This window comes from Aspergillus glaucus (assembly GCF_001890805.1).
Source record: "Aspergillus glaucus CBS 516.65 unplaced genomic scaffold ASPGLscaffold_17, whole genome shotgun sequence".
Classification (NCBI taxonomy): domain Eukaryota; kingdom Fungi; phylum Ascomycota; class Eurotiomycetes; order Eurotiales; family Aspergillaceae; genus Aspergillus; species Aspergillus glaucus.
In genome coordinates this window covers 500,363-520,948 of record NW_019170469.1, presented here as the reverse complement: position 1 = coordinate 520,948, position 20,586 = coordinate 500,363, and the positions used below count along the sequence as shown (strand labels likewise).

General features: G+C 48.5%; 8 protein-coding genes across 8 annotated transcripts; 3 read left to right on the top strand and 5 right to left on the bottom strand.

The window, feature by feature from the left end:
- Positions 1–116: 116 nt before the first annotated feature.
- his3 (imidazoleglycerol-phosphate dehydratase HIS3) lies at positions 117–909 on the top strand (the record flags this gene model as incomplete). The annotated part of the gene is made up of 2 exons (XM_022549250.1): positions 117–435; positions 494–909. The coding sequence occupies 2 exons, from the start codon at positions 117–119 to the stop codon at positions 907–909; spliced, it is 735 nt and encodes a 244-aa protein (XP_022398640.1).
- A 133-nt stretch (positions 910–1,042) lies between these two features.
- ASPGLDRAFT_68368 (uncharacterized protein) lies at positions 1,043–1,745 on the bottom strand (the record flags this gene model as incomplete). Its single annotated transcript, XM_022549249.1, has 2 exons — positions 1,043–1,356; positions 1,430–1,745. The coding sequence occupies 2 exons, from the start codon at positions 1,743–1,745 to the stop codon at positions 1,043–1,045; spliced, it is 630 nt and encodes a 209-aa protein (XP_022398639.1).
- Positions 1,746–2,624: 879 nt separating this feature from the next.
- Positions 2,625–3,872, bottom strand: ASPGLDRAFT_131774 (glycosyltransferase family 32 protein; the record flags this gene model as incomplete). Its single annotated transcript, XM_022541075.1, has 4 exons — positions 2,625–2,906; positions 2,958–3,317; positions 3,370–3,525; positions 3,594–3,872. The coding sequence occupies 4 exons, from the start codon at positions 3,870–3,872 to the stop codon at positions 2,625–2,627; spliced, it is 1,077 nt and encodes a 358-aa protein (XP_022398638.1).
- A 5,237-nt stretch (positions 3,873–9,109) lies between these two features.
- On the bottom strand, positions 9,110–9,925 carry derA (putative ER-associated proteolytic system protein Der1; the record flags this gene model as incomplete). Its single annotated transcript, XM_022549248.1, has 2 exons — positions 9,110–9,661; positions 9,737–9,925. 2 exons carry the CDS (start codon positions 9,923–9,925, stop codon positions 9,110–9,112), a joined length of 741 nt encoding a protein of 246 aa, XP_022398637.1.
- Positions 9,926–10,266: 341 nt separating this feature from the next.
- ASPGLDRAFT_49919 (histone H3 family protein) lies at positions 10,267–11,482 on the top strand. The gene is made up of 2 exons (XM_022547200.1): positions 10,267–10,858; positions 10,926–11,482. The coding sequence occupies exons 1-2, from the start codon at positions 10,630–10,632 to the stop codon at positions 11,270–11,272; spliced, it is 576 nt and encodes a 191-aa protein (XP_022398636.1). The 5' UTR covers positions 10,267–10,629; the 3' UTR covers positions 11,273–11,482.
- A 498-nt stretch (positions 11,483–11,980) lies between these two features.
- ASPGLDRAFT_68364 (uncharacterized protein) lies at positions 11,981–16,666 on the bottom strand (the record flags this gene model as incomplete). The annotated part of the gene is made up of 7 exons (XM_022549247.1): positions 11,981–12,822; positions 12,889–13,535; positions 13,589–13,704; positions 13,827–13,937; positions 14,002–14,286; positions 14,362–15,052; positions 15,522–16,666. 7 exons carry the CDS (start codon positions 16,664–16,666, stop codon positions 11,981–11,983), a joined length of 3,837 nt encoding a protein of 1,278 aa, XP_022398635.1.
- A 1,067-nt stretch (positions 16,667–17,733) lies between these two features.
- ASPGLDRAFT_131509 (putative hydrolase, alpha/beta fold family) lies at positions 17,734–19,390 on the top strand (the record flags this gene model as incomplete). The annotated part of the gene is made up of 6 exons (XM_022541050.1): positions 17,734–18,441; positions 18,497–18,657; positions 18,714–18,794; positions 18,852–18,975; positions 19,026–19,154; positions 19,205–19,390. 6 exons carry the CDS (start codon positions 17,734–17,736, stop codon positions 19,388–19,390), a joined length of 1,389 nt encoding a protein of 462 aa, XP_022398634.1.
- A 366-nt stretch (positions 19,391–19,756) lies between these two features.
- loc1 lies at positions 19,757–20,202 on the bottom strand (the record flags this gene model as incomplete). Its single annotated transcript, XM_022550428.1, has 2 exons — positions 19,757–19,909; positions 19,993–20,202. Coding segments are annotated over 2 exons (363 nt in total), but the record flags the coding sequence as incomplete, so codon positions are not given.
- Between the last annotated feature and the right edge of the window lie 384 nt (positions 20,203–20,586).

The following is a 20,586-nucleotide window of genomic DNA, read 5'->3' as shown; positions in this document are numbered from 1 at the left end:
CCGCCATGCGGGACGGATCACATTCACTCAATTCGAATTTTCAATTGATATCAGCTAGAATACCAACTATACTCTCCAGCTACTCCTCCAAAACCGAAGAACAAACAACCACCATCATGCCCTTCACCCCCCGCACCGCCAGCCTCTCGCGCACAACCAACGAGACCAAAATCCAAGTCTCCCTCTCCCTCGACGGCGGCGTTCTCCCCGCCTACGAACCCACCGACCACTTCCCCTCCCCCGCCGACCCCCAAGAAGCAGAAGCCGCGAAACACGGCATCGTCCCGCAAAAGGATGCCGCGCACGCAACGCAGTTCACGGCTACCCAGCAGATCACTATCAGCACGGGGATAGGCTTCTTGGATCATATGCTGCATGCGCTGGCGAAGCATTCGGGGTGGAGTTTGGCTGTGAGGGCTAAGGGTGATATTTACAGTGCGCCCCTCCCCTTCTCTTCTCTAAGAGTGTATATACTAATACTGGTAATGAACAGTTGACGACCACCACACAACAGAAGACACCTTCCTCGCTCTCGGCAGCGCCTTCACACAAGCCCTCGGCGCCCGCGCCTCAATCACCCGCTTCGGCCGCGGCGACGCCCCCCTCGACGAAGCCCTTTCCTGGGCCGTCATCGACCTCTCCTCGCGCGCCTGGTCCGTGATCAACATCGGTTTCCGGCGCGAAAAGATCGGCGATCTGAGCACGGAGATGATCACGCATGGACTGCACAGTTTCGCGCAGGCGGCGAATGTCACGCTGCATATTGGATGCACGTATGGGGATAATGACCACCATCGGGCGGAGAGTGCGTTTAAGGCGTTGGCTGTTGCGGTGCGGACGGCTTGTGCGAGGCGCGGGGAGGGGGAGGTTGGGGCGGGGGATATTGTTAGTACGAAGGGTGTTCTTTAGAGGAGTCCGAGTACGAAGTACGAGGATGAGGACTCTTGTAGAGATTGTCTATGATATGCAATAACGAACATACATCCAACCATAACCCTATTTATACACCATCCACTTACCCACCCACCCAATCTTATGAAACCTAAGAACTGACACCCAACGCCTTAACAGCACTCTCCCAATACCCCCTCCTCCCTTCATTCGCCTCCGTCCCAACACACCCACTAATATACCCCTGCCACCCCTCCTCACTCCCACTCTGCAAACTCTCCCTAACACCCTGATCACACTGCGTCGTCAAAAACCACGCCCCAGACCCGAAATCATACTCCTCATCCGCGAGGAGAATATCAAGTATCTGGCCCGCGTCGCCGTTCGCGGCAGATACTTTATCGCTGATCGCGGGGATCGAAGAGGCGTATTTAGCGTTGAAGGCGGGGGATTGCATATTCCGCGCTGTATCATCAAATTAGCCCTACCCTTCAACATTCACCCAACCAGGCGCAATCTGAATACAGGGAATACATACTCCCCTGCCCCTCAACCCCTGGAAAATGATTCCTACTATACCGAAACTCCTCACTCTCAAACGCCATCAGCGCAATAACAGCAGCCTGCTCTGCGCGACTCGTAACGCCATAGTTCTCAAAGGACTTTGCGATATTGGGTGCGGCTTGGTCTGCTGTTGCGCATTCGCCTTTTGCGGGGGGGTTGTCGCAGGTGGAGGATCTGGGTGCGATTTGTTGGATTTGCTGGGCTGTTATTTGGGCGTTTGATGAGCGGGTTGTTGGGGCTGCGGAAGCCAGGAAGGAAAGGAGAGGGAGGAGGAGGGTTGTGGTGTGCATCTTGGTGATTATCCTTGGAGAGTTGAGGATTTTCTGTGGTGTACTCCGTAGATGGGAGTGTAGAAGCCTTTTGTACTCGCTCACCCTGATCGCCAGGTCAACCGTTCATATTCAGCGCAACCGCCACCCAGGGGACAAAGAATGCGATGATCATTCTGAAGCACGACACCTCACATGTGCTAGCCTCGAAAAATGCTTAGCCGTGCCAAAGAAGGAAATAATCGTCCAAGAGGCAAATTGATCAGCTGGGGTTGGTCAATCACGGAAACCCTAAACACACCCAACCACCAATAGCCTTCCGGAACTAGAGGCGACTACGAGGACAAAACAGACTATTCCATAGAGGACAATGATTGAGAATATTAGTTGCAGGTGCATTTAGCGCCAGGCCTGTCTCCATAAAATAAACGGCGGCCGTCTATCAGCAGTCGAATCGAAGTCTATCTGTTAAAAAGGTGTATAACAAAAACAACAGGGGAAGAAGAATCAAAAAGGTGGTAAATCGAGACATCAGAAACAGAGCCAAATTCTATGCGAGCACCGCCTAGCAGTCCTTTTCCTCGCGAAAGAGAGAAAGAAAAAAAAAAAAAAAAAAAAAAAAAAAAAATCCAAAACTGTTGCCAAAGAAAAAAATGTACAACCCAATAATAAGGCTTCTATAGAAGCACCGGTCGATCCATGACCCAAAACTCCGTAAATGCACGCCAATATCAGCACAGGGAAAAAAGCCACTCGAGACAAACGTGACAAAGGAAAACGAAGAAACAAGCAGGAGTGAATGCTCAGATGCAAGTTATGCCAAACAATCGAACAAAATATATTGACACAAACAAGAGCAAACAACAACAGTAGATGTTGTAACAGTAGATGACCTCTTTTTTAATCATTTCTGCTGTAAAATTCATATGACGTCTCTGTGGGACCAGTTTCTTCGTCTTCTTTGTTGAAGCTGACCCGACGGAGCAGGGTAGGTACTGCCAATCGTGCCCGACGAGTGGGCGACAGGCCAGCCGGAGTGACAATTGTCGGTACCTTCGAGTAGCCGTGGCGATATCTGGAACTCAGGTGCATTACACGGCCATAGATCCACCAGGAACCAAGACCGACAACGCCGGCTAGAGCAAAGCCGCAGAGAGTCAGGAACATCCAATGTTGTCCCATCTGGAAAAGTCAGTCTCAGCTTCTCAATAAACGGTCGCCATGAAAACTTACCCAGAAAATCAGTTGAGCATCCTTGCCGTGCCAGCTGTTGCCAACGTGGTGGGTGAAGAAACTCCACGAGTAGCGGTTGTACTCGTCTTGCATGAGGATACGGACCCGGTCGGCCTCGCTGGGCTTGTCGAGCATGTATTCTTTCCACAGAACCGACAAGAAAAGAGGACCGGTCGAGTACATGACGGTGATGTAGGGAAGCAGCCAGCTGCGGTCGTAGGATTGCAAGAGTTCGATAACACGGAGGAAGAAGGGGTGCTGAGGAACAGATCCCATCGCATCGTTGGAGATACCAGTCGGAGCGGTACGACGAACCCACGCAGGGTAAGCGAGAAGAGGATCCAAGCGGCGGTTGCAGCCCTATAACTTGTTAGAGCGACTCAAAAAGTGAGCAATGGTATGAGGGGCGTACATCGTCAAGGTCAATGTAGGTTCCACCGTAGTGGGCCAGGACAAAGTAACGGATCGAGTCGGCGCGTTGGATGGGGTACTTGTAGCCATCGAAGGTGTCAAGGAACCAGGGGTATTCTTTGGCGATAAAGTCACGCGCTTTCTCGTTGGTCCAGAGCTGTTGCGAAGACACCAGTTAGTTGTCTGCTGCACGTGACCACCAGTAAGGGACGAGAATCAGCTTACAATGTACTCGTAATCCGGGTGCAGGTCGATACAGCTTCGTTGAGCATCAATCCAAACTTCAGGGATAGATTCATTCTTGTAGGTCTGGTGAATGATCTTGGGGATGACTTGAGGCCGTTGCTCGATCAGACTCGAATTGGGCGAAGGAAGCTCTGCGCGGTGGATTGCATCGGCCGAGGCATCTTCCACCAATAACGACAGAAGTGTAAAGACACTGCGGACCAGAAACGAGAGGATGATGAGGTTGACCACCAAAAAGATTAAGACGCCTCTCCGCATTGTGAAGAGATGGGATGAGATAGGGGGTTTTGGAGTAGGAAGGTGCAAGACGGGGAAGTCAATTGAACCAGATCCTCGCACAGTCGTAACCTCGTGTCAAGATAGGAAGGGTGCGATGATTGTTCCGGGGAGTGGTCAACAGGGAAACCACGGTTATTGTTGTTTTGCCGAAAGAAGGTCCCCGGGAACCGCAGGAGATTGTTTCAAACCGGAGTCAACAAGGGACTTTGACGCATGGAATATCGACACGGGGATGCCACAAGCGATGAGAGAGAAAGAGTTGTAATCTGGAACGTGATGAGGGAGAAAAGAAGATAGTAAAAGGCAAAGAGACCAGGAGGCGATGAAGACCTGGGGCGAAATTGGTTGAGTGGTGGCAGTGGCAGTGGCAGAGAGGCAGTAACCGCGGATAGGCAGAAAATGAAGGAACGACTAGGCGCCAGCAAGTCGGTAGTAGCGATTATAATTTAAAAACGCGTAACTTGAAGATTTCCACGACTTCTTTTTTGAAGAAGCAAAAGAAAATAAGGAATGACTGGCGTGGAATGAGAGTTTCGACCACGAGACGCTCAGGCACAGAATCAACAGGGGTGAAGTTGTTGTTGAGTATAAGACAAGACAAGATTGTCCACCAACAATTACAGAAAACAAATTCTGGATAATTAAGGAATGACCAGAATTAACAAGAAAGTGAGAAAATAGCTGATAGCAGAATAATATTCCGTGGATAGTGAGAATAGAGAAAAGGGGAGGCGGGGGGTAAAGAAGACGAATGATTGTAATGAAATCAAAATAGTTTAAAAAGAATTAAATAAATAAAAATGAATGTCAAGGCGTATTTTTTTTTTTTTTTTTAAAAAACCTTTTTTAGGGGCAAAAAAAAAAAATAAAATAAAATAAAATAAAATAGAAAATAAAAAAAGAGCGTGGTTGAGTGGTTGAGCGAATAGAGAAAAGAAAAGAGAGTGGAAAGGAAGAGAAAGAGAGGTTAGAACGCGGTGGCAGTGAGAGAGAGCAGCAGCAGAGAACAGTACGTGCGTAGTCCACTGCGCTGTCGTTGGTTAAGGAGACTTTAGCCCCAGACCAGACTCAAAGAGGAAACGGGGCGGAGTCCCGTGTCAGAGCCACTCCCGTCCTAATGGGGTAATCGACACAGCGGCTCCCATGGTTAGTCACCAGTAGTTTTCTTACGGGGAAGCGCGCTAGACTGGGTTTAGTATGTATATGTATCCCCACTGAAAATACCCCCACTCGGAAAGGTTCAGTAAGGTTGGAGCAGGAGCCAAGATTGCCAGGGGTAGTATGTGTGTTGAGTATGTACGATATATGAAATACTTGAGTATGTACAGAGTACAAACGGAGTATGAGTATGGAATAGATACATGTCAATCGACTCATCACTACAAGTATGGATTGGATACATACTTGTATCTATCACCCCAGTCTTGGTTCGTACTCGTACTTGTACTCTATGCTAAGCCACTCCAAGCGACCCCACATGATTGGTGGAGGACGAGCCCGTTTGGTCCATCCATCGCACGCCGTTAAAGAGTTAGCCTCGGCCTAGTCCTCGGTAGCTCGTCTCAGACGGCTGGGAAGATAGACAAGATAGACAGATAGACAGGATGATAGACATGGGGAAAGCGCTTAATTATCGTAAAAAAGGGGCCTCGTAAAGGAGATAATTACGCAAATACACATTATTCTCTGAAACACCAAGCAGCTGTCACAGGAGTTGACTTTTGTCTGGACCAATCATATAGTGGCGTTGGACACAGCACAATGTACGGTTTAGACAGTGTCTTATTATTTATCGCTCAGTATCGTTCAGGGATCGTACTCGTATTGCTATACAGTGGGGATGGTAACGATATCAACCATATTAAGGAGCTCGTACATAGTACTCTTTACTGACACTAGCCCTCAACCACTTTCTACAAGTACACTCTATAAGATAATGTAATTCACGGCCGAACCGCGGACCTCTGTATTCCATATAAAATGGCACTTTTTATAACCTCAATATCTCAACTGCAGAGTAATATACCTTCTTCTAGTGTGTGTATGCATACCCTTATCTTATAAATAAGCCTCTATATCTATATCTATTGGTGACAGATGTTGAGGTTATAAAAAGTGCCATTTTATATGGAATACGAGGTCCGCGGTTCGGCCGTGAATACGTTACTTCTCATTGGTTACGTGTTTCCTGCCACTGACTAGTGATCAACATCATCATTCCCCAAATTTCATCATAGACACCTCAGGCATTAAACCTTTTTTTCTTTCTGGAAGGCGATACGAACCCTGGATTGACATTTCCGTGTTGAATCGGGAATCAGACACCATGGTTCTCTCTCTCCGCATTAGGTATCTCCGGCACTTATCCAGAGATGCTTGACGCGAACATTGGAGTTATCTGTGTGGTTATCGGCATGATCCATAGCTCGGTAAAACTGAAAAATTGAGTGGTTGTTTATCGGGCGGATGGACAAGATCTGTCTGTACTCGGGACACCTGCCACTGTATATCAGAGAACGCTCTGTACCAACTAGCAGTTTAGTAGTACTAGTCCGTACGCAAAGGAGACTCGCTAACTGAATCTGGACCCTGCATCTTGGTACTTGTGGAGGTCCCAGAGATGCTATGTACTGTCATGCTCGGTATCCTGGGCAATCCAATCTCGTCCCAATTATTGCGTAGAGGCTTGTATAGTACTTTAAATCTCTCATGATCTTCCACTTCCCGCCATGTGTCATCTCTCCTCTTCTCTACCCGTGCAGACTACTCTGTATACAAGTACATACTCAATACAGTATGTACTCCAGACGGAGCGCTCTACGTACTCCACACAATGCCATGGTTAACCGACCGAACAGCCACTCAGCGTCGGCGGCAATTGTCAGACGCGTGGACAGAATGGAGTACAGATAAAGTCTCTGCGGTCTGTGCCCAGCCACATCTTTACCCTAACCATCGCATCGTTATTTGAACCCAGCACCAAGAGACCAAGAGACCAAGAATTCCCCAAGAAATCCAAGATTAACCCCACCCAACCCCACCCAGCACCACAATGACAACAGAATGGGCAACTTAACGGTTTCATTCCATCATTTATCGGCCGGGCGCTTGGATCTGCCGCGGAGGTATTCGTACAGAGTAGATAGAATACTTCGTACCGCGGAATTATCGAGGTCGATAAGTTGAACGTACGGACTACGGCCGAGTCCAAATACTAGACTGGATAATATCTCAATGGGGCACCTATGCTGTACTCCATACTCGCTCGCTCGCATTGTACATACGGAGTACAGTACAGTCGTATGCACGACTTCCGACTCTTCCAAACAGCCGACGAAAACCCCACAGCCCACCCAACAGAACAACACACACTTGTTATTCTTAGCAGCGCCCACTTTCCCTGCAAGACACTGTGCATGTACAGATACGGAGTACATTTTACTGCACACTGGGTGGCAAATGTCAAAACGAATACGCAAAGACAAGACAAGACAAGGCTCCATCCAGCCTCGCATTGCCCCGCCCCTACTACTCACCCACTCACACTCACAAAGAACCCTTGTGGTATTCTTTGGAACTGAACAGTTGATCAATGCTTACTTTTCTTCGGTGTACCAGAGTAGAGCAGAGCCTCATTGGCGTCATGTTGTACAGTGATGTCGTACGTGAGACGTTGCCCGGCCGGGCGTACTGTACCACGTCTTGTCTTGGTTACTCTGCATTATCATCCCGTTGTGTTACTGAAATCATGATGGCTGTGGAAGTCACACAAAGCAGCCTATATTTCACATGTTGACTGGATTCGTTGGGTATTTTGTATGCCTTGCGTGTTGCGTACACCCGCGGGATCGTCGGAGTTCTTTTGAAATAAACTTATCGGTGGGTATGTTATGCCATTTATAGTTCCGAGGCTTTCAGTTGCTCTATCTGCCCACGTTCAGAGACCAGCTACTGTAAAACCCCGTTATAAGCAACTATTTCGGCAGGTCGCAGAAATTGCTTATAACGGAGTATTGCTTATATCGGATTATATGAGCTTGCTGCTCCTCGAAAAGCCGGAGTTTATATAGACTCTCCAAAGCATCTATTATAAATATCTGTGGAAGAGACTCATAGTTTTCTTCCTCTTCCTCTTCCTCTAGCATGCTTGCAGATGAAAACTGGCTTAGAATTAGGTCATCTGCAGTTGCTAAGCTGTCGTCAACCTGCTCTTCTTCTGGATTTAGGAACTGGTGTATATCCATGGCATCTTGGGAGAGGCTACCAGCTTCACCATGCTGTATATTCTGTCGAATACTCCAGCGTGATTGAAAGCCACGGAGCCAGCCATTGCTGAAAGAAGGCATCTCCCTTCCTGGATAGATAGTTTGCCAATATTGCCTTGCTTTCTCCCGTATAACCTCCTGAGATATTGATATATGCCCCTCTGCACGTTGAGTGCACTCAAAGATAGCTCTCTCTAATTCTGGTCAGTTCTCATTACGTCGTCGCTTCTCTTGGTGGCGGTTGGTGGCTTCATCAAAGGAGGCGGAATCGGATGAAATGATTCGGGATACAGAGGATGGGTTGATTGACTAATTATAGGTGGTTTCAAACCAGATTTTCAGTGCGATGTTTGATAAATGTGGCTTAAGTTGATGTTGGGCTCAGAGGGCAGCCTTTTGGCTGTTTAAAATAGGTCGACGGGTTTGCTTTGGCATTGCGGAAGGGAGGGATGAAGTCAAAATAGCCTATTTTGGTTACTCCTATATTAGCAATTTTGTATTGGAGGAAGGAAGAATTTAAGCAACTTGCTAGTAATGGAGCATTAAGCAATTTTATATGGAGTTGTAATTTGAACAGCGCGGCCAGTTGCTTATAATGGACTATTGCTTATATCGGAGTTGCTTATAACGGGGTTTTACAGGTAGTTCAACGGCCGCGCGCTGTATTCACCCCAAGACTCTACCCCAGTTTCCACTTCCAACGGTATATCAGTGGAGGGTGAACAAATCGAGGGCTAATCGTTAGGCCTGGGACTGCAGATAATCCGCGCGAATCGTCAGGAAGGCTGGCGACAACGCAGCGGCCATTAATGATTATCAGAGCCTTGAAGCTGTGCTCTCATGCGGAAGGAACCGCTGTTGCATGGCGTCCAAGATAATCAGGATGGTAAATGGTGATCAGGGTCGCAACGCTATGATCTAAAATAAAACACAAGACGCACATCATCACCTTCAGCGCACTTCAGGCGCCGCAGCAGCGGCAAAGTCACCATTGACATTGTTCGTGTCCGTTTCACGTGCATCCGCCTGAGAATCAAACAACCGCCTCCACCACATCGGTGGATCAAGAGGGCGATGACCACCATGGAGCGGCGGGTAGACGTCGTTGAAAAAGTACCAGATATGGCCCACCACCACACCACAGATTTCGTCCTTGGGCACAATCCCGTGGACCACAAGGCTGAATGCCATCAAGACCCACGGAAGATACGGGGCCGTAAAGACAAGTAGCCCCAAGAAGCTGAGGCGAGTATCAGGGTTGCGGCGACTCCAAATGTAGACCAGGCTCGAGGAAAGCGACGTGCCCAGGAACGGAAGCGACAGAAACGGGGAGATGATCAAGAGCGACACCATCGCATAGAACAACAGCCACGAGAAATGAGCGGGAGATCGACCGGACGTTTCCTCAAGTAGGCGCGAGTACCGTTGCAGGAAAAACACGTGGAATAGTAGGTCTAGACTGAGCGGTCCGAAATAAAGAAACGTCGTTACTAGGCGCCAGTACTGTTCAAGTCAGCCACACCCGCTCCACAATCCTTCTTCTTTTTGCCCTTTTCGTTTTATTTTTGGTCGACGCACCTGCGACTTGAAGTACACAGCCCGGAAGCTGTAGAATAGCTGGAACGGTGTCAAGATATGGCACTGCACCAATACTGACGTAGCAACGGTGGCAGCCGTCCACCAACGGGTGACAGGCGGCATCTCATAGAACCATTGCTCAAGGGGGAACTGGCCTGCTTGCCCACCATTACCCCAGATGGCGGCCATTGCGTCGGACGTTCAAAGGTATCCAAATCGATAAGAGAGTAGGCAATGGTATCAACCGATACCAGAGGAGTCGCGGCGGAATAAACGTCGCGAATAAAGACACTACCAAATAACAGCAAGCTTGCAATTTGTTCCCCTCACCAGTTTATAAGTACCGAACGCAAACAAAGCTCCAGGGTGGCCTCTTCCGCCCTTGAAGCCATCCAACGATGTCATCTGCCCGCCGATTGTATCACGTGCATTACAGACAAACGCGCGCTTAAGCGGATAAGCACACGCTACGCGTCAAAATACCGGAGGCTGGGAAACACGCATCATGCCCTCGATATCAGCCAATAGCTCCTGAGCCAGCGATTGCTGGCGACTTTTGCGTTCAACTTTCCAATTGCCCCTCCACGGTTTCTCTCCAGTCAGACGAGAACCAATTTTGGTCGCAAGAGCATCTTTGTTGTCTGTTTACTGCGGTCTCCTTTTGTTCTTTTGTCGTTCTGCCCGCGTCAAAACAAAGGACTGTCCCGCCGAGCTCGATATCCATTAGACGAAACAACCATTTTCATTCATAAATCATTGCGCACATTATTGAATTTTCGATTGGGATTCATCGCATAGCGATCTCTCATAATATCACCCCTCACTTGAACGTCGAGTCGCGCATCGTTTTCATACCGGAATAGAAATCACCACCACCCGCGCAAACCGTCGCAATGCCACCAAAGACAGGAAAAGGCCGTAAAGTCGTCTCAGAACCGCGATCGCGCCCCAGCACCGGCGACGGAGAAGCAGGCCCATCATCAAAACCGCAACAAACCGCGTCGCCAGCAAACAAAAGGAAACCCAAGGCTTCCACTTCCGGAGAAGCAAGAGACAAGCGGCCATCGGGAGTAACAAAAACACCAAAGGCAGCAAAGACAGCAATAACATCAGACGTCCAACGTACGTTCCATGCCATTCAAACTCGCCTCTGCATGTAATGCAGATCACAAACTAATTCCCTATTTAGCCGGCGACCCAACCCCCCAAGGCCGTTCACGCCGCTACAAACCCGGAACCGTCGCTCTAAAAGAAATCCGCAAATACCAACGCTCCTTCGACCTCCTCATCCAAAAGCTCCCCTTCGCGCGCCTCGTCCGTGAAGTCGCCCTGGAACTGCTCCCCGCAGACGTAGGCGAACAGCTCCGGTGGCAGTCGCATGCGATCCAAGCACTACAAGAAGCCGCAGAGGCATTCCTCGTCCATTTATTCGAAGATACTAATTTGTGTGCTCTGCATGCTAAGCGCGTGACTATTATGCAAAAGGATATCCAGCTTGCACGGAGGATTCGTGGTGCTTGGGGTGGATTGGGATGATTTGTTTTCCGGCATTCTATTTTTTGTATTTATTCCCGTGATTTCTTCTTTCCTCTGGTTGATTGTTATCATATCCGACCATCAGCCTTTCGAGCTGTATGGGGTTGGTACATGGCGTCTTGTTGAGTGACGGAGTCAATCGGTCTGCTGTCTTTTTCTCTTTATTATTATTATTATTATTTTTTTTTTTTCTTTTTTTTTTTTTTTTTTGTACGCTGCTCTCCAAGGCGTGTTTTCTTTCTGCGTTCTGTGGATTTACATTTCAGATAGCAGCTTGATTTGATGCGTGGGTGTATATTGCATATATCGTATGGTGTGGGTTGTTTTTATGGATTCAAACGACGATGGCTGGATGGCTGGATGGCTGGATGGCTGATTTGTCTTTGAAAAGTCAAATGCTGTGTATTGAGTGAATAGCCTGTAATGGCATTGGATTTAATGAATGGTTTTGTGTCTTGGGTTTATACTGGTTAGTGGTCGATATATATCTGTAGAGTGTTGCTATTCCACATGAATTGAACTGAAAAAAAAAAAAAAAAGCAATGATATATATGCACCTATCTATACAATAAACAGCTCAATCTATGCGCCAGATGTCCATCAGCAGATATGGTATCTCAAAGCTCAAACCGACTAATTCGCAGGACTAAGACCAGCAAATCCCCAAGAAAATGACAATGAAAAATCAACATTAGAAAAGAGAAAAGATCAAACACCCCTCCTCAAATCCCCTGGCAACCCCGTTGAAACCCTCATTCCCTCATCCCTAACACCCCCCGCCTCCTCTCCCTTCCCTTGCCTCTCTAATGTCTCCGCGAGCATTTCGTCCGTAACGCTGACCCAAAGGCGATCATTCGCTTTCTTCGCCATTGCCCGGCCTGCTCGTGCACTCTTCTCCGCTTGTTCGCCCACCACGCCGCGGAAATACTTCCAGCTCATGAAGGTGAGCGTCATGCAGGTGATTTGGGAGTTGCTGATTGCGGTAGCGGATTGGAGGGCTTGTTGGAGGAATTGTTTTGTTTGGATTGTGGATTCGGTTTGCATGGTTGCGTTGATGAGGTAGTAGGCTGCTTGTATGTATTTGTTGGGACTTGATTTGGCGAAGGATTCGATGGTGGAGAGGACTGTTGGGAGGAGCGAGTGGGAGGGGTGGGATGGGTCACGGAGGATGAGGGCGGTGTTGATGGTTGCGAGGATGGCGATGTCGCGGCGGGGGTCGTTGCGTGTTATTTTGCTGGCGTTGGGGGAGAGTGAGAGGAGTGGGGATTGGAAGATTGTTAGGGCGGTTTTGAGATCTCCGGTTGCTTGTGCGATGGTTCCTGCGGTGTATTCCATCAGGCATTGGACGTCGTCTGAGAGGTTGTCACCGGTCTCTTGTGCGATTTGTCGGAGTTCCTTTAGATTTTGTCTGGCAAAGTCCCAATCGGTTCGTGAACATGCCAGGAATACTTGTTGTAATATGATGTTGCAGCATAGCGTCCTGCGCCATTCGATGCGTTTGTTTGCGTTCACCATCGATTCTGCGACATTTTCCGGTGTCTCGAAGCTGCCTGTAACTTTGTTAGATAACTATGTCAACGACTCAATTTGAAAGGGACACTAACTATTCAGCATGCGCCGTCCTTCTTGAAGGAACTTTTCAGCTTTACGACCGTCATGCGAGTTCTTAGCACTGAGCGTGACCGAACTGAGGAAATAGCACAGCGCGTAAAGATCATGCTGAGGCAACCAGCTGAAACTCAGAAGCAACGTGCCATTCTGGACTTGCAGAATATCACCGGTGTCAATTGATGAAGGGCCTGCAGATTTGCCGTTCAATGGAACGGAAAATGATCCGTCAACGCGCCAGTTAGGATAGTTCAACCTCTCATCCATTATTTCTTGCAACACTCGTAATTTTTGAGCTGATTGGTTGACATCGTACTCCAGAAGACTGCAGCAGATGTCAACCATCTGGACGAGAGTGATTAGTTGAGGTATGTGCCGAAGGTCATCATTGAGCTGATGACTTCGTGCCGTAGCCACTGCGCGCTGGGCTTGCTCAATAGAATCGAAATTCGAACCTAACTGCAGATGCGCAAGTGCCTCGACCACAGCAGCCATAGCTGATACAGCTTTGTCGCCGTTGCGATTGGCCATCTGGGAGATCTTGTGGAGATGGTGCAGCGCTGAAACCGAGTCTTGATGGGTTGGTGATGACAGAGATAAAGAAAGCGAGACTCGAAGGAAGCGAAAAGCATACTCCCAGGCCGAATGGCGATACCTATACCAATTTAGTCACATGTCACGCCATCAGTTTATAACAATAGCACTTACGCTTCCACATCCTGAATCATACCATCGACAGCCTTCAGCGAAGCTCTCGGATTGGTCTTGTGGAGCATCCGCGCTAGAAGATGCTGCATACTGTACTTGAGGTCCAACATGCGGTTCTGGAGAATCATAAGTATTAAGTCTAACATGACAGACGAAAAGATCACTCACTCTTTCACACAAGTCGATCTAATAAACCGTCAGTAAAGCAGCAAGTACCATGAGAGAAACATAGACATACCCCTTTACTCAATGCGGTTTCCGCTTCAAGGTCATTATCTGTTTCCTCGAACAAGACGCGTGCATATCGTAACCGCACAAGTGCCTCCATACGTGGTTGGAGTCTCCAGTTCTACACGAAATCAGCCAACCGTCCAGTTGTGGGACTTCCAACCAAGCAAAAATATCCCACCGACCTTCAAAACAGCCTCCAGACACCCAAGCCCCGTAGCAAGGAGTTTGTAGTATTCCTCCACGTCGTCATCCCTTCTCAACGAGGCAACAGTAGTTCCGTGGTTATGAGCAGCATTGAGATATTCGTCCGCCAATGACAACAGCAGTACCTGATAATCCACCGAAGGCTTCCCTTGCTTGCGCGCAGCCTGCTGACTGCCTTGCCGTTGTGCCTGTCCTTGTTTCCTGGCTGCTTGCTGTTTCAACAATTTCTGTTGGACCTCTGGCGAAGGAGCGGGAATCAACACCTGAGAAACCGGTCTCGGCATTGGTGTTGGAGCAGTAGGTGTCGAAGTCATAGATCTAGAGATGGACGCAGGAGCAATGGTCGGCGTAGAAGAAGGAACTGAAGGCATGGTGGCAGAAGCAGTTGTAGGAACGGGGTTAGGACTGGCGACTGGAGCAGGGACGGGAGTAGAAGCGGGAATCGGTGAGGGAGCGGGTTTTGTTTGTAACGGGGTCGCTTGCGGTTTCGGAGCGACCTGTGGATATTGATTGTATGCGTTGTTGCTGCCCGGGCTAGCACTAGGAGGAGGATAGAACGTTGGCTGCGTCGAGCCAGACACAGTGGGTAATGCGGGCGAGCGGTCGGGGTTGTTGTTTGCGACAGACGCGGCAGGCTGTCCGGTGTATTGGGAAGTACCAAAGGTATTGAATTGGGATGGTATGGCTGGACCAACGGATGGTTGTTGGAATAGATCTACCGGGTTCACATATTGCGGTTGGGGCGGCGGTACTGGTTGAGGTTGTTGTACGTGTTGCTGACTATTGAAAGCCTGCGCATAATTATTGAAATTCGGGATCACCTGTGGATAAACGACTGGCTTGCCATATTGGTATGGCGATTGCGGCGACTGCAGAGGATTGATGTTATTGTATAGAAACTGCGGCGGCTGAATGGGCTGTTGAGGATGTTGGCGTGGAGGTTGTTGTTGTAGGTATTGCGGAGGATAGTGACCGTTATGCGGCGGTGGATAGCTCATCGCCCCGGAACATAGATTATACTCATCGATTCTTTATTCACCAACGACGAAGGCCCGTTTGATGCTGTTTGTGTCTTTTCTCTTCGTCTTCACTGTCGTCTTCCGCGTCGCCAAAAGATCGTCGACGGTTCGGAGAAACTGCCGGGCGGTCGGGTCGATCATCACGTGGGATCCGTATCGGGAAGGCATGTGAAGTACCTGGGGAGTATGAAGTACGGAGTAGAAATTCTAGTTCTTGGATAGTTTGAAGCTATATTCGCATTAGACTGCAATAAACAGGGTATTATATATGTGATCGTGGCATTCGATTGCCATCTACAAGGATGGGTATTCCCAAACTATACAGGACGATGCATACATCCAAAGAGCAAGAGAAGGGAAAAGAACAAAATCGACAAGATACACAAAACAGAACGCCAAGCTCGCCGTAACCTGTACATCGACTCCTCACCCTGGTCACCAATCAGATCATGTGTATAGAAGAATATAGTTGGTTGAACGATTGATCATTCACCGCGGAGTCAATTATGTCCATTCCTAGAGACGGTGGTCCCTCGGGAGGGGGGTGCTCGCGGACCGTCCAGGGACACATTTCGCTGCAAGTGTCAATATTAACTGATGGCGCGGCAGGGTGAATTCTCTGATTTGCCCACTCGGAATCAGGGACCGGGGAAGTGCCACCGAGACATCGCTGGATCCAGAAGAAGTAGTTCGCTCGGTCTGAACCACCAGAATGCTTTGGATGTTTGTGCGGACATTTCAGCACTGCGTTGCAGGAATTGCAGATGGATATTCTCTTGCAGGAAGAGCAAATCTCCCTAGGAAGTCGACAGACGGAGGTTTGACAAGAACTGGCAAGCCATAGGTCGACAGACCGGTGCGCACACCCAAATCTTGGTGTCATGTTCTCCTCTTTCCCCAGTTGACCTGCCTCGATTGAAAGGCGGTACTCGGTTCGTATTTGAAGTTTATCTTCTTGATCTAACTCAGGGTAAATGCTGATATTCAATACTGTCGATCCATAATCCTGCGTGCAGGAATGCCAACAGAAACGTTCTTTGACGCCGTTTCCGAACTGTGCGTTCAGGAGACCTATAGATTGCTGTCGTAATTTTAAAAGCTCAATGAGGTCCATCTTATCCTGGAAGGTCAACTTTCTGCATGGACACAAGTCGACTACACCAGCCAGCTCGCCCAGATTACAGACGCGGTCTTCCGGTTTCCGTTTCAGTTCTCGCGATGTGAATGCACTCCTGGGGTGAAGCTTCAGACACCCAGAACATGATTGCCATTTGTGATCCTCCAGCGTGCTGATAAATTGCCATCGGGGGGTAAGGAAGTTGTGTCCGTTCCGGTAATGGTGAAAGAGAGGTGCGAAGTCTCGACTGAAATGAAGTGATTCATTCTCGAAGACTGCCCCCGAAATAAAAAAGAGACTCTTGCAGGTGAGCGCTAGAGATGCCTCTGGGACCTCAGTCAAATGTGAGATGATCTCCAGCAGCAGCTCTATGGGCAGCTCCAAAAGATGACACCGGCCGGAGCCATTTCCCTCACTAGTATGTCCACCACCTTGGTTTCGTAGCCAACGAGCCATTTTAATCACGCTCTTCAACTTTTCTCCGGAACGTCGAAGACTATATGTCATGTTGCTCGGGTAGCTGCGTTTGGTTCATGTGGTCGGGCAAGGGGGCAAACAAGGATCCTTTGTCTTTCTTTCAACAGTCGGGCGATTGGACGATTGGACGATTGTGCGAGTAGTCTTTGTTGTTGAATACTGGCACTGAATCATGGATGCGATTGGAACCGGCCGTTGTGTCGCAAGTTTTGAAGCTGCATAGTGCGACAGACAAAGAAAAGATAAAAGGACATAATGTTTTCTTCAGAGACGAGCACGAGAAGAAAGGACCTTTTAGACCCTGACAGTCATTGCCGCAAAGGGTTGTAGCAGTTGCGCGAAAACGGCGCACGCGCTTGGGTCACAGTAGTGTAGCAGATGCTATCAGTATTACATACAACGCCATGTGGAATCTCAGTCCGACCCAACGCCTCTTACTTTGGGGCGACATGTTCAACACCACAGCCGCATCCGACATAAAGATAAAATGGTTTCATTGTAAGTTTGATATCGCGAAAACCAGGATTTCCTTTTCTGGCATGGATTGAGTTTCCTCCTGACGTTTTCGAGTGACCCTGACTTTCCGCATCCGGAGAATTTCTGACGGCTAGCATTGGGTTTCGCATACGGGAGAGATAGGATGCAAAGAATGTTCATGCAAGACGACGGTTTCAACAGCGGGGAGTCTCAGTTGACAATGGCTGCTGACATGCAGAGGAAATTTTAGTTTAATCCTCCGTGCAGAATCAAATGACCCTACCATGACAGCAGGGCACAGAGAGTCACGTGACTATGGCTGGTTGGTTGAATAGAACCATGTGATTGTGGCGCCATGTGGCTGATAAGAGATAAGATTTTGTCAGCACTTCCTGATTGGGCACTGATGCCGAGGCTGAATAGAAATCATCGAGGCAATTGTTTAATATTTCCCTCTATTCTCTGCAATTCTTTTCTGTGTACAATTCCAATCATCATTATAGATTGCATTTTACCGGTGCTTTGGTCCAATTGCAATATAGGTCATGAGCTTTGCAGATCTCCAGGACTATCTTCTTAGTTCGCTGCCACTTTCGGCTCTACTCTGTGGGCTTATCACCATGGGCCTGCTGTCGTGGCTTCGTCCGCGGGGAAGGATTTCATTCTATCATGCCAAAGATAACAGTCTCCTGCTCACCAGAAAGTCCGAAAAGCCCGGTGCCGAAGAGAAAGTGACTTTCACAGACATCTGTCGTGAAGCAACACCAGCAAAGTGCAACCTGAACCCGTTTTTGTTTAACGGCCATCTGCAGACTGCCTATACTGCTATCAAGTATGATGGCGTCCCGGTATACTACAAGCGAACGATGTTCGAGTCCGACAGCCCTGCATTTAGCGGACAATTTGCAATGGATTTCGTTGTGGAGCCGTACGAGATGCCCAAAGACGACGTATTGATTGACAGCGAGAGAAAATACACACAGCCATCGGGTCTACCTGTACGGACGTCATTCTTCTCGGAAGATGAAGTTACTGCGCTGCCATCGGACGATACGAAGCCTATGCTGGTGACTCTGCACGGCCTCAGCGGCGGTTCACATGAAATTTACTTGCGCCATGTCCTTCACCCGCTGATCGCAGATGGAAACTGGGAAGCATGTGTGGTTAACTCTCGAGGCTGCGCACAAACCAAGATCTCTACCGGAGTGCTTTACAATGCTCGTGCTACCTGGGATCTTCGTCAGGCTATCAAGTGGCTTCGGAAGACGTATCCCAATCGCCCTCTGTTTGGAATTGGATTTTCGCTCGGTGCTAATATTCTTGCAAATGTAAGTGTTCATTATTCATTTTCCATTGGTAGGTCATTTACTGATGTTGATGCAGTACCTTGGTGAGGAGGGCGAAGCCTGTGAGCTGAAAGCAGCCGTACTCTGTGGCAGTCCCTGGAACCTGGAAGTTTGCTCTCTGAATTTAAAGCGGACCTGGTTAGGCATGGAAGTGTACAGCAAAACAATGGGCTCCAGCATGAAACGACTATTTGAACAGTATGTCAACCATCTTGCCCACAATTGCAATTGTTCTGTTGACTGACCTCTATCAGACATGTCGACGCAATTAAGAAGAACCCTAGAGTGGATATCGAAGCAGTGAGGAGAATCACTTATCTACATGAATTTGACCAGTATGCGCCACGTCTCCTATCTCAATGGGTGAATGATTTCTAATTTCAATTGCTCAGGGCCATACAATGTCCTACTTGGGGTTACCCGACAGAAGGCGCATACTACCGTGACGCTGCTACGACTGACTCCCTGCTTGCGATAAGAATCCCATTCCTGGCTATTCAAGCAGAGGATGATCCGGTACGTCTATGACTGCCTTCGCCTACTGGGAACACACTGACATTAGGCAGATTGCTTGCCGTGAAGGTCTCCCATTCTCGGAGATTCAGCGCACGCCTTATGGAGTCATGATGACTACTTCCTGGGGTGGTCATTTGGGATGGTACGAACTCGGAGGTGAAAGGTGGTTTGTGAAGCCGGTATGTACACGCTCGATAATTCCCCCGTGTTTCTTAACTAACACAACTAGGTAAACAACTTCTTCAACAAGATGGCCAAGGAGATCGACCTTTCATCGCCCTGTGTCGTGGAAAACCCAGACCTACTGCCTGGTCATATCGCCAACCACAGTGATCCGACCAAGGATCCCGACACAGCGCCTAAGCCCGAGTTCAATCCCATGCGTCGCAGGATGGACATGAATATTGACGTATAAAAAGTGTGACGTACATATGCATTACGAGGATCTAGCTTTTGTTTTTTCTGCTTTTGAAGATTCATGATGCACAGCGCAATTCAGTATATAGGCATAGACCGGAACGCCAGAAGTCAAACCCATCTAAGTACATAGTCTTTGGTATAGACAAGAAACACAGAACGAAACAGAACTTTTTGAATTTTACACCCCTCAAGCAAAAGCAACGCTCTTCCTCTTCCCCTTCTTCTCTTCTGTTGTAGACTTGGATTTCGAGTCTTCTTTGTCGTCACCCTTGCGCTTCTTGTTACGGATCGAATCTTTGACGTTGTCCTGTTGACGGACGCGTTAGAGTATCACTCAATTAAATAGAAGGGGAATGAAACATACCAACTTGGATTTCTTCTGCGCCTGCCTTGCCTCTGTCTCCTTAATCCTCGCTTGCCGGATCTCCTCTAGCTGACGAGCCTTCATCATCTTCGATTCAATCTGTCCCTCCTTATCCGCGTTCACCATCGCCATAATCGTCATCATACCCTCCTAAACCAACAGTTAACATCCATCCCGTTACCCATACCCATAAAAAAGAAGAAAGAGTTCCCCATTGGAAAAATTGTACGCACCGCATCATCAACAAACTTCTTCCCCTTTTTCTTCCCCTTGGGCTTAACCACGCCCGCTGGCGTGATCATATTCAGCTTCGGCAGATCAAGCTCGTCCTCTGTATACTCGCGCCTCTGCTTCTTCTTCAATTGGGACGGCTCGGTGCGGGCTTTGGCTTTGACTTCTTTGGGGGGTGGGCGCTTGACGTCCTTGTTCTTGGAGACTTTGGAGGATGAGGAGAGGGACTTGGAGGACTTCTTGGAGGAGTCTTTGGTTGGTTTTGTAGGGGCCATGATGGTTGTTCTTTTGGCGTTGGTGTTGGAGTATTCGTATGGGATTGCGCAATGTGAGATTAAGGTAAATCGAGGTGAAAAAACCGATCAAAATAACCCAGAAGAATAGAACACAGCTTCAACAATAAAATTAATAAAATAATACTCAAATGCAGAAAACCTGAAAACAATCAAACCCTTCGCATCCAAAACCGCCATCTTAATCTTGCGAAAGAAATTTTTAAAATAGGAAGGCGGTCAACCTTCACCACCCGCCCGCCGACGGACCTCCATCCCATCACCACCGTCCAACGCCGACACTACCCTTCTCCCTCACGCCAG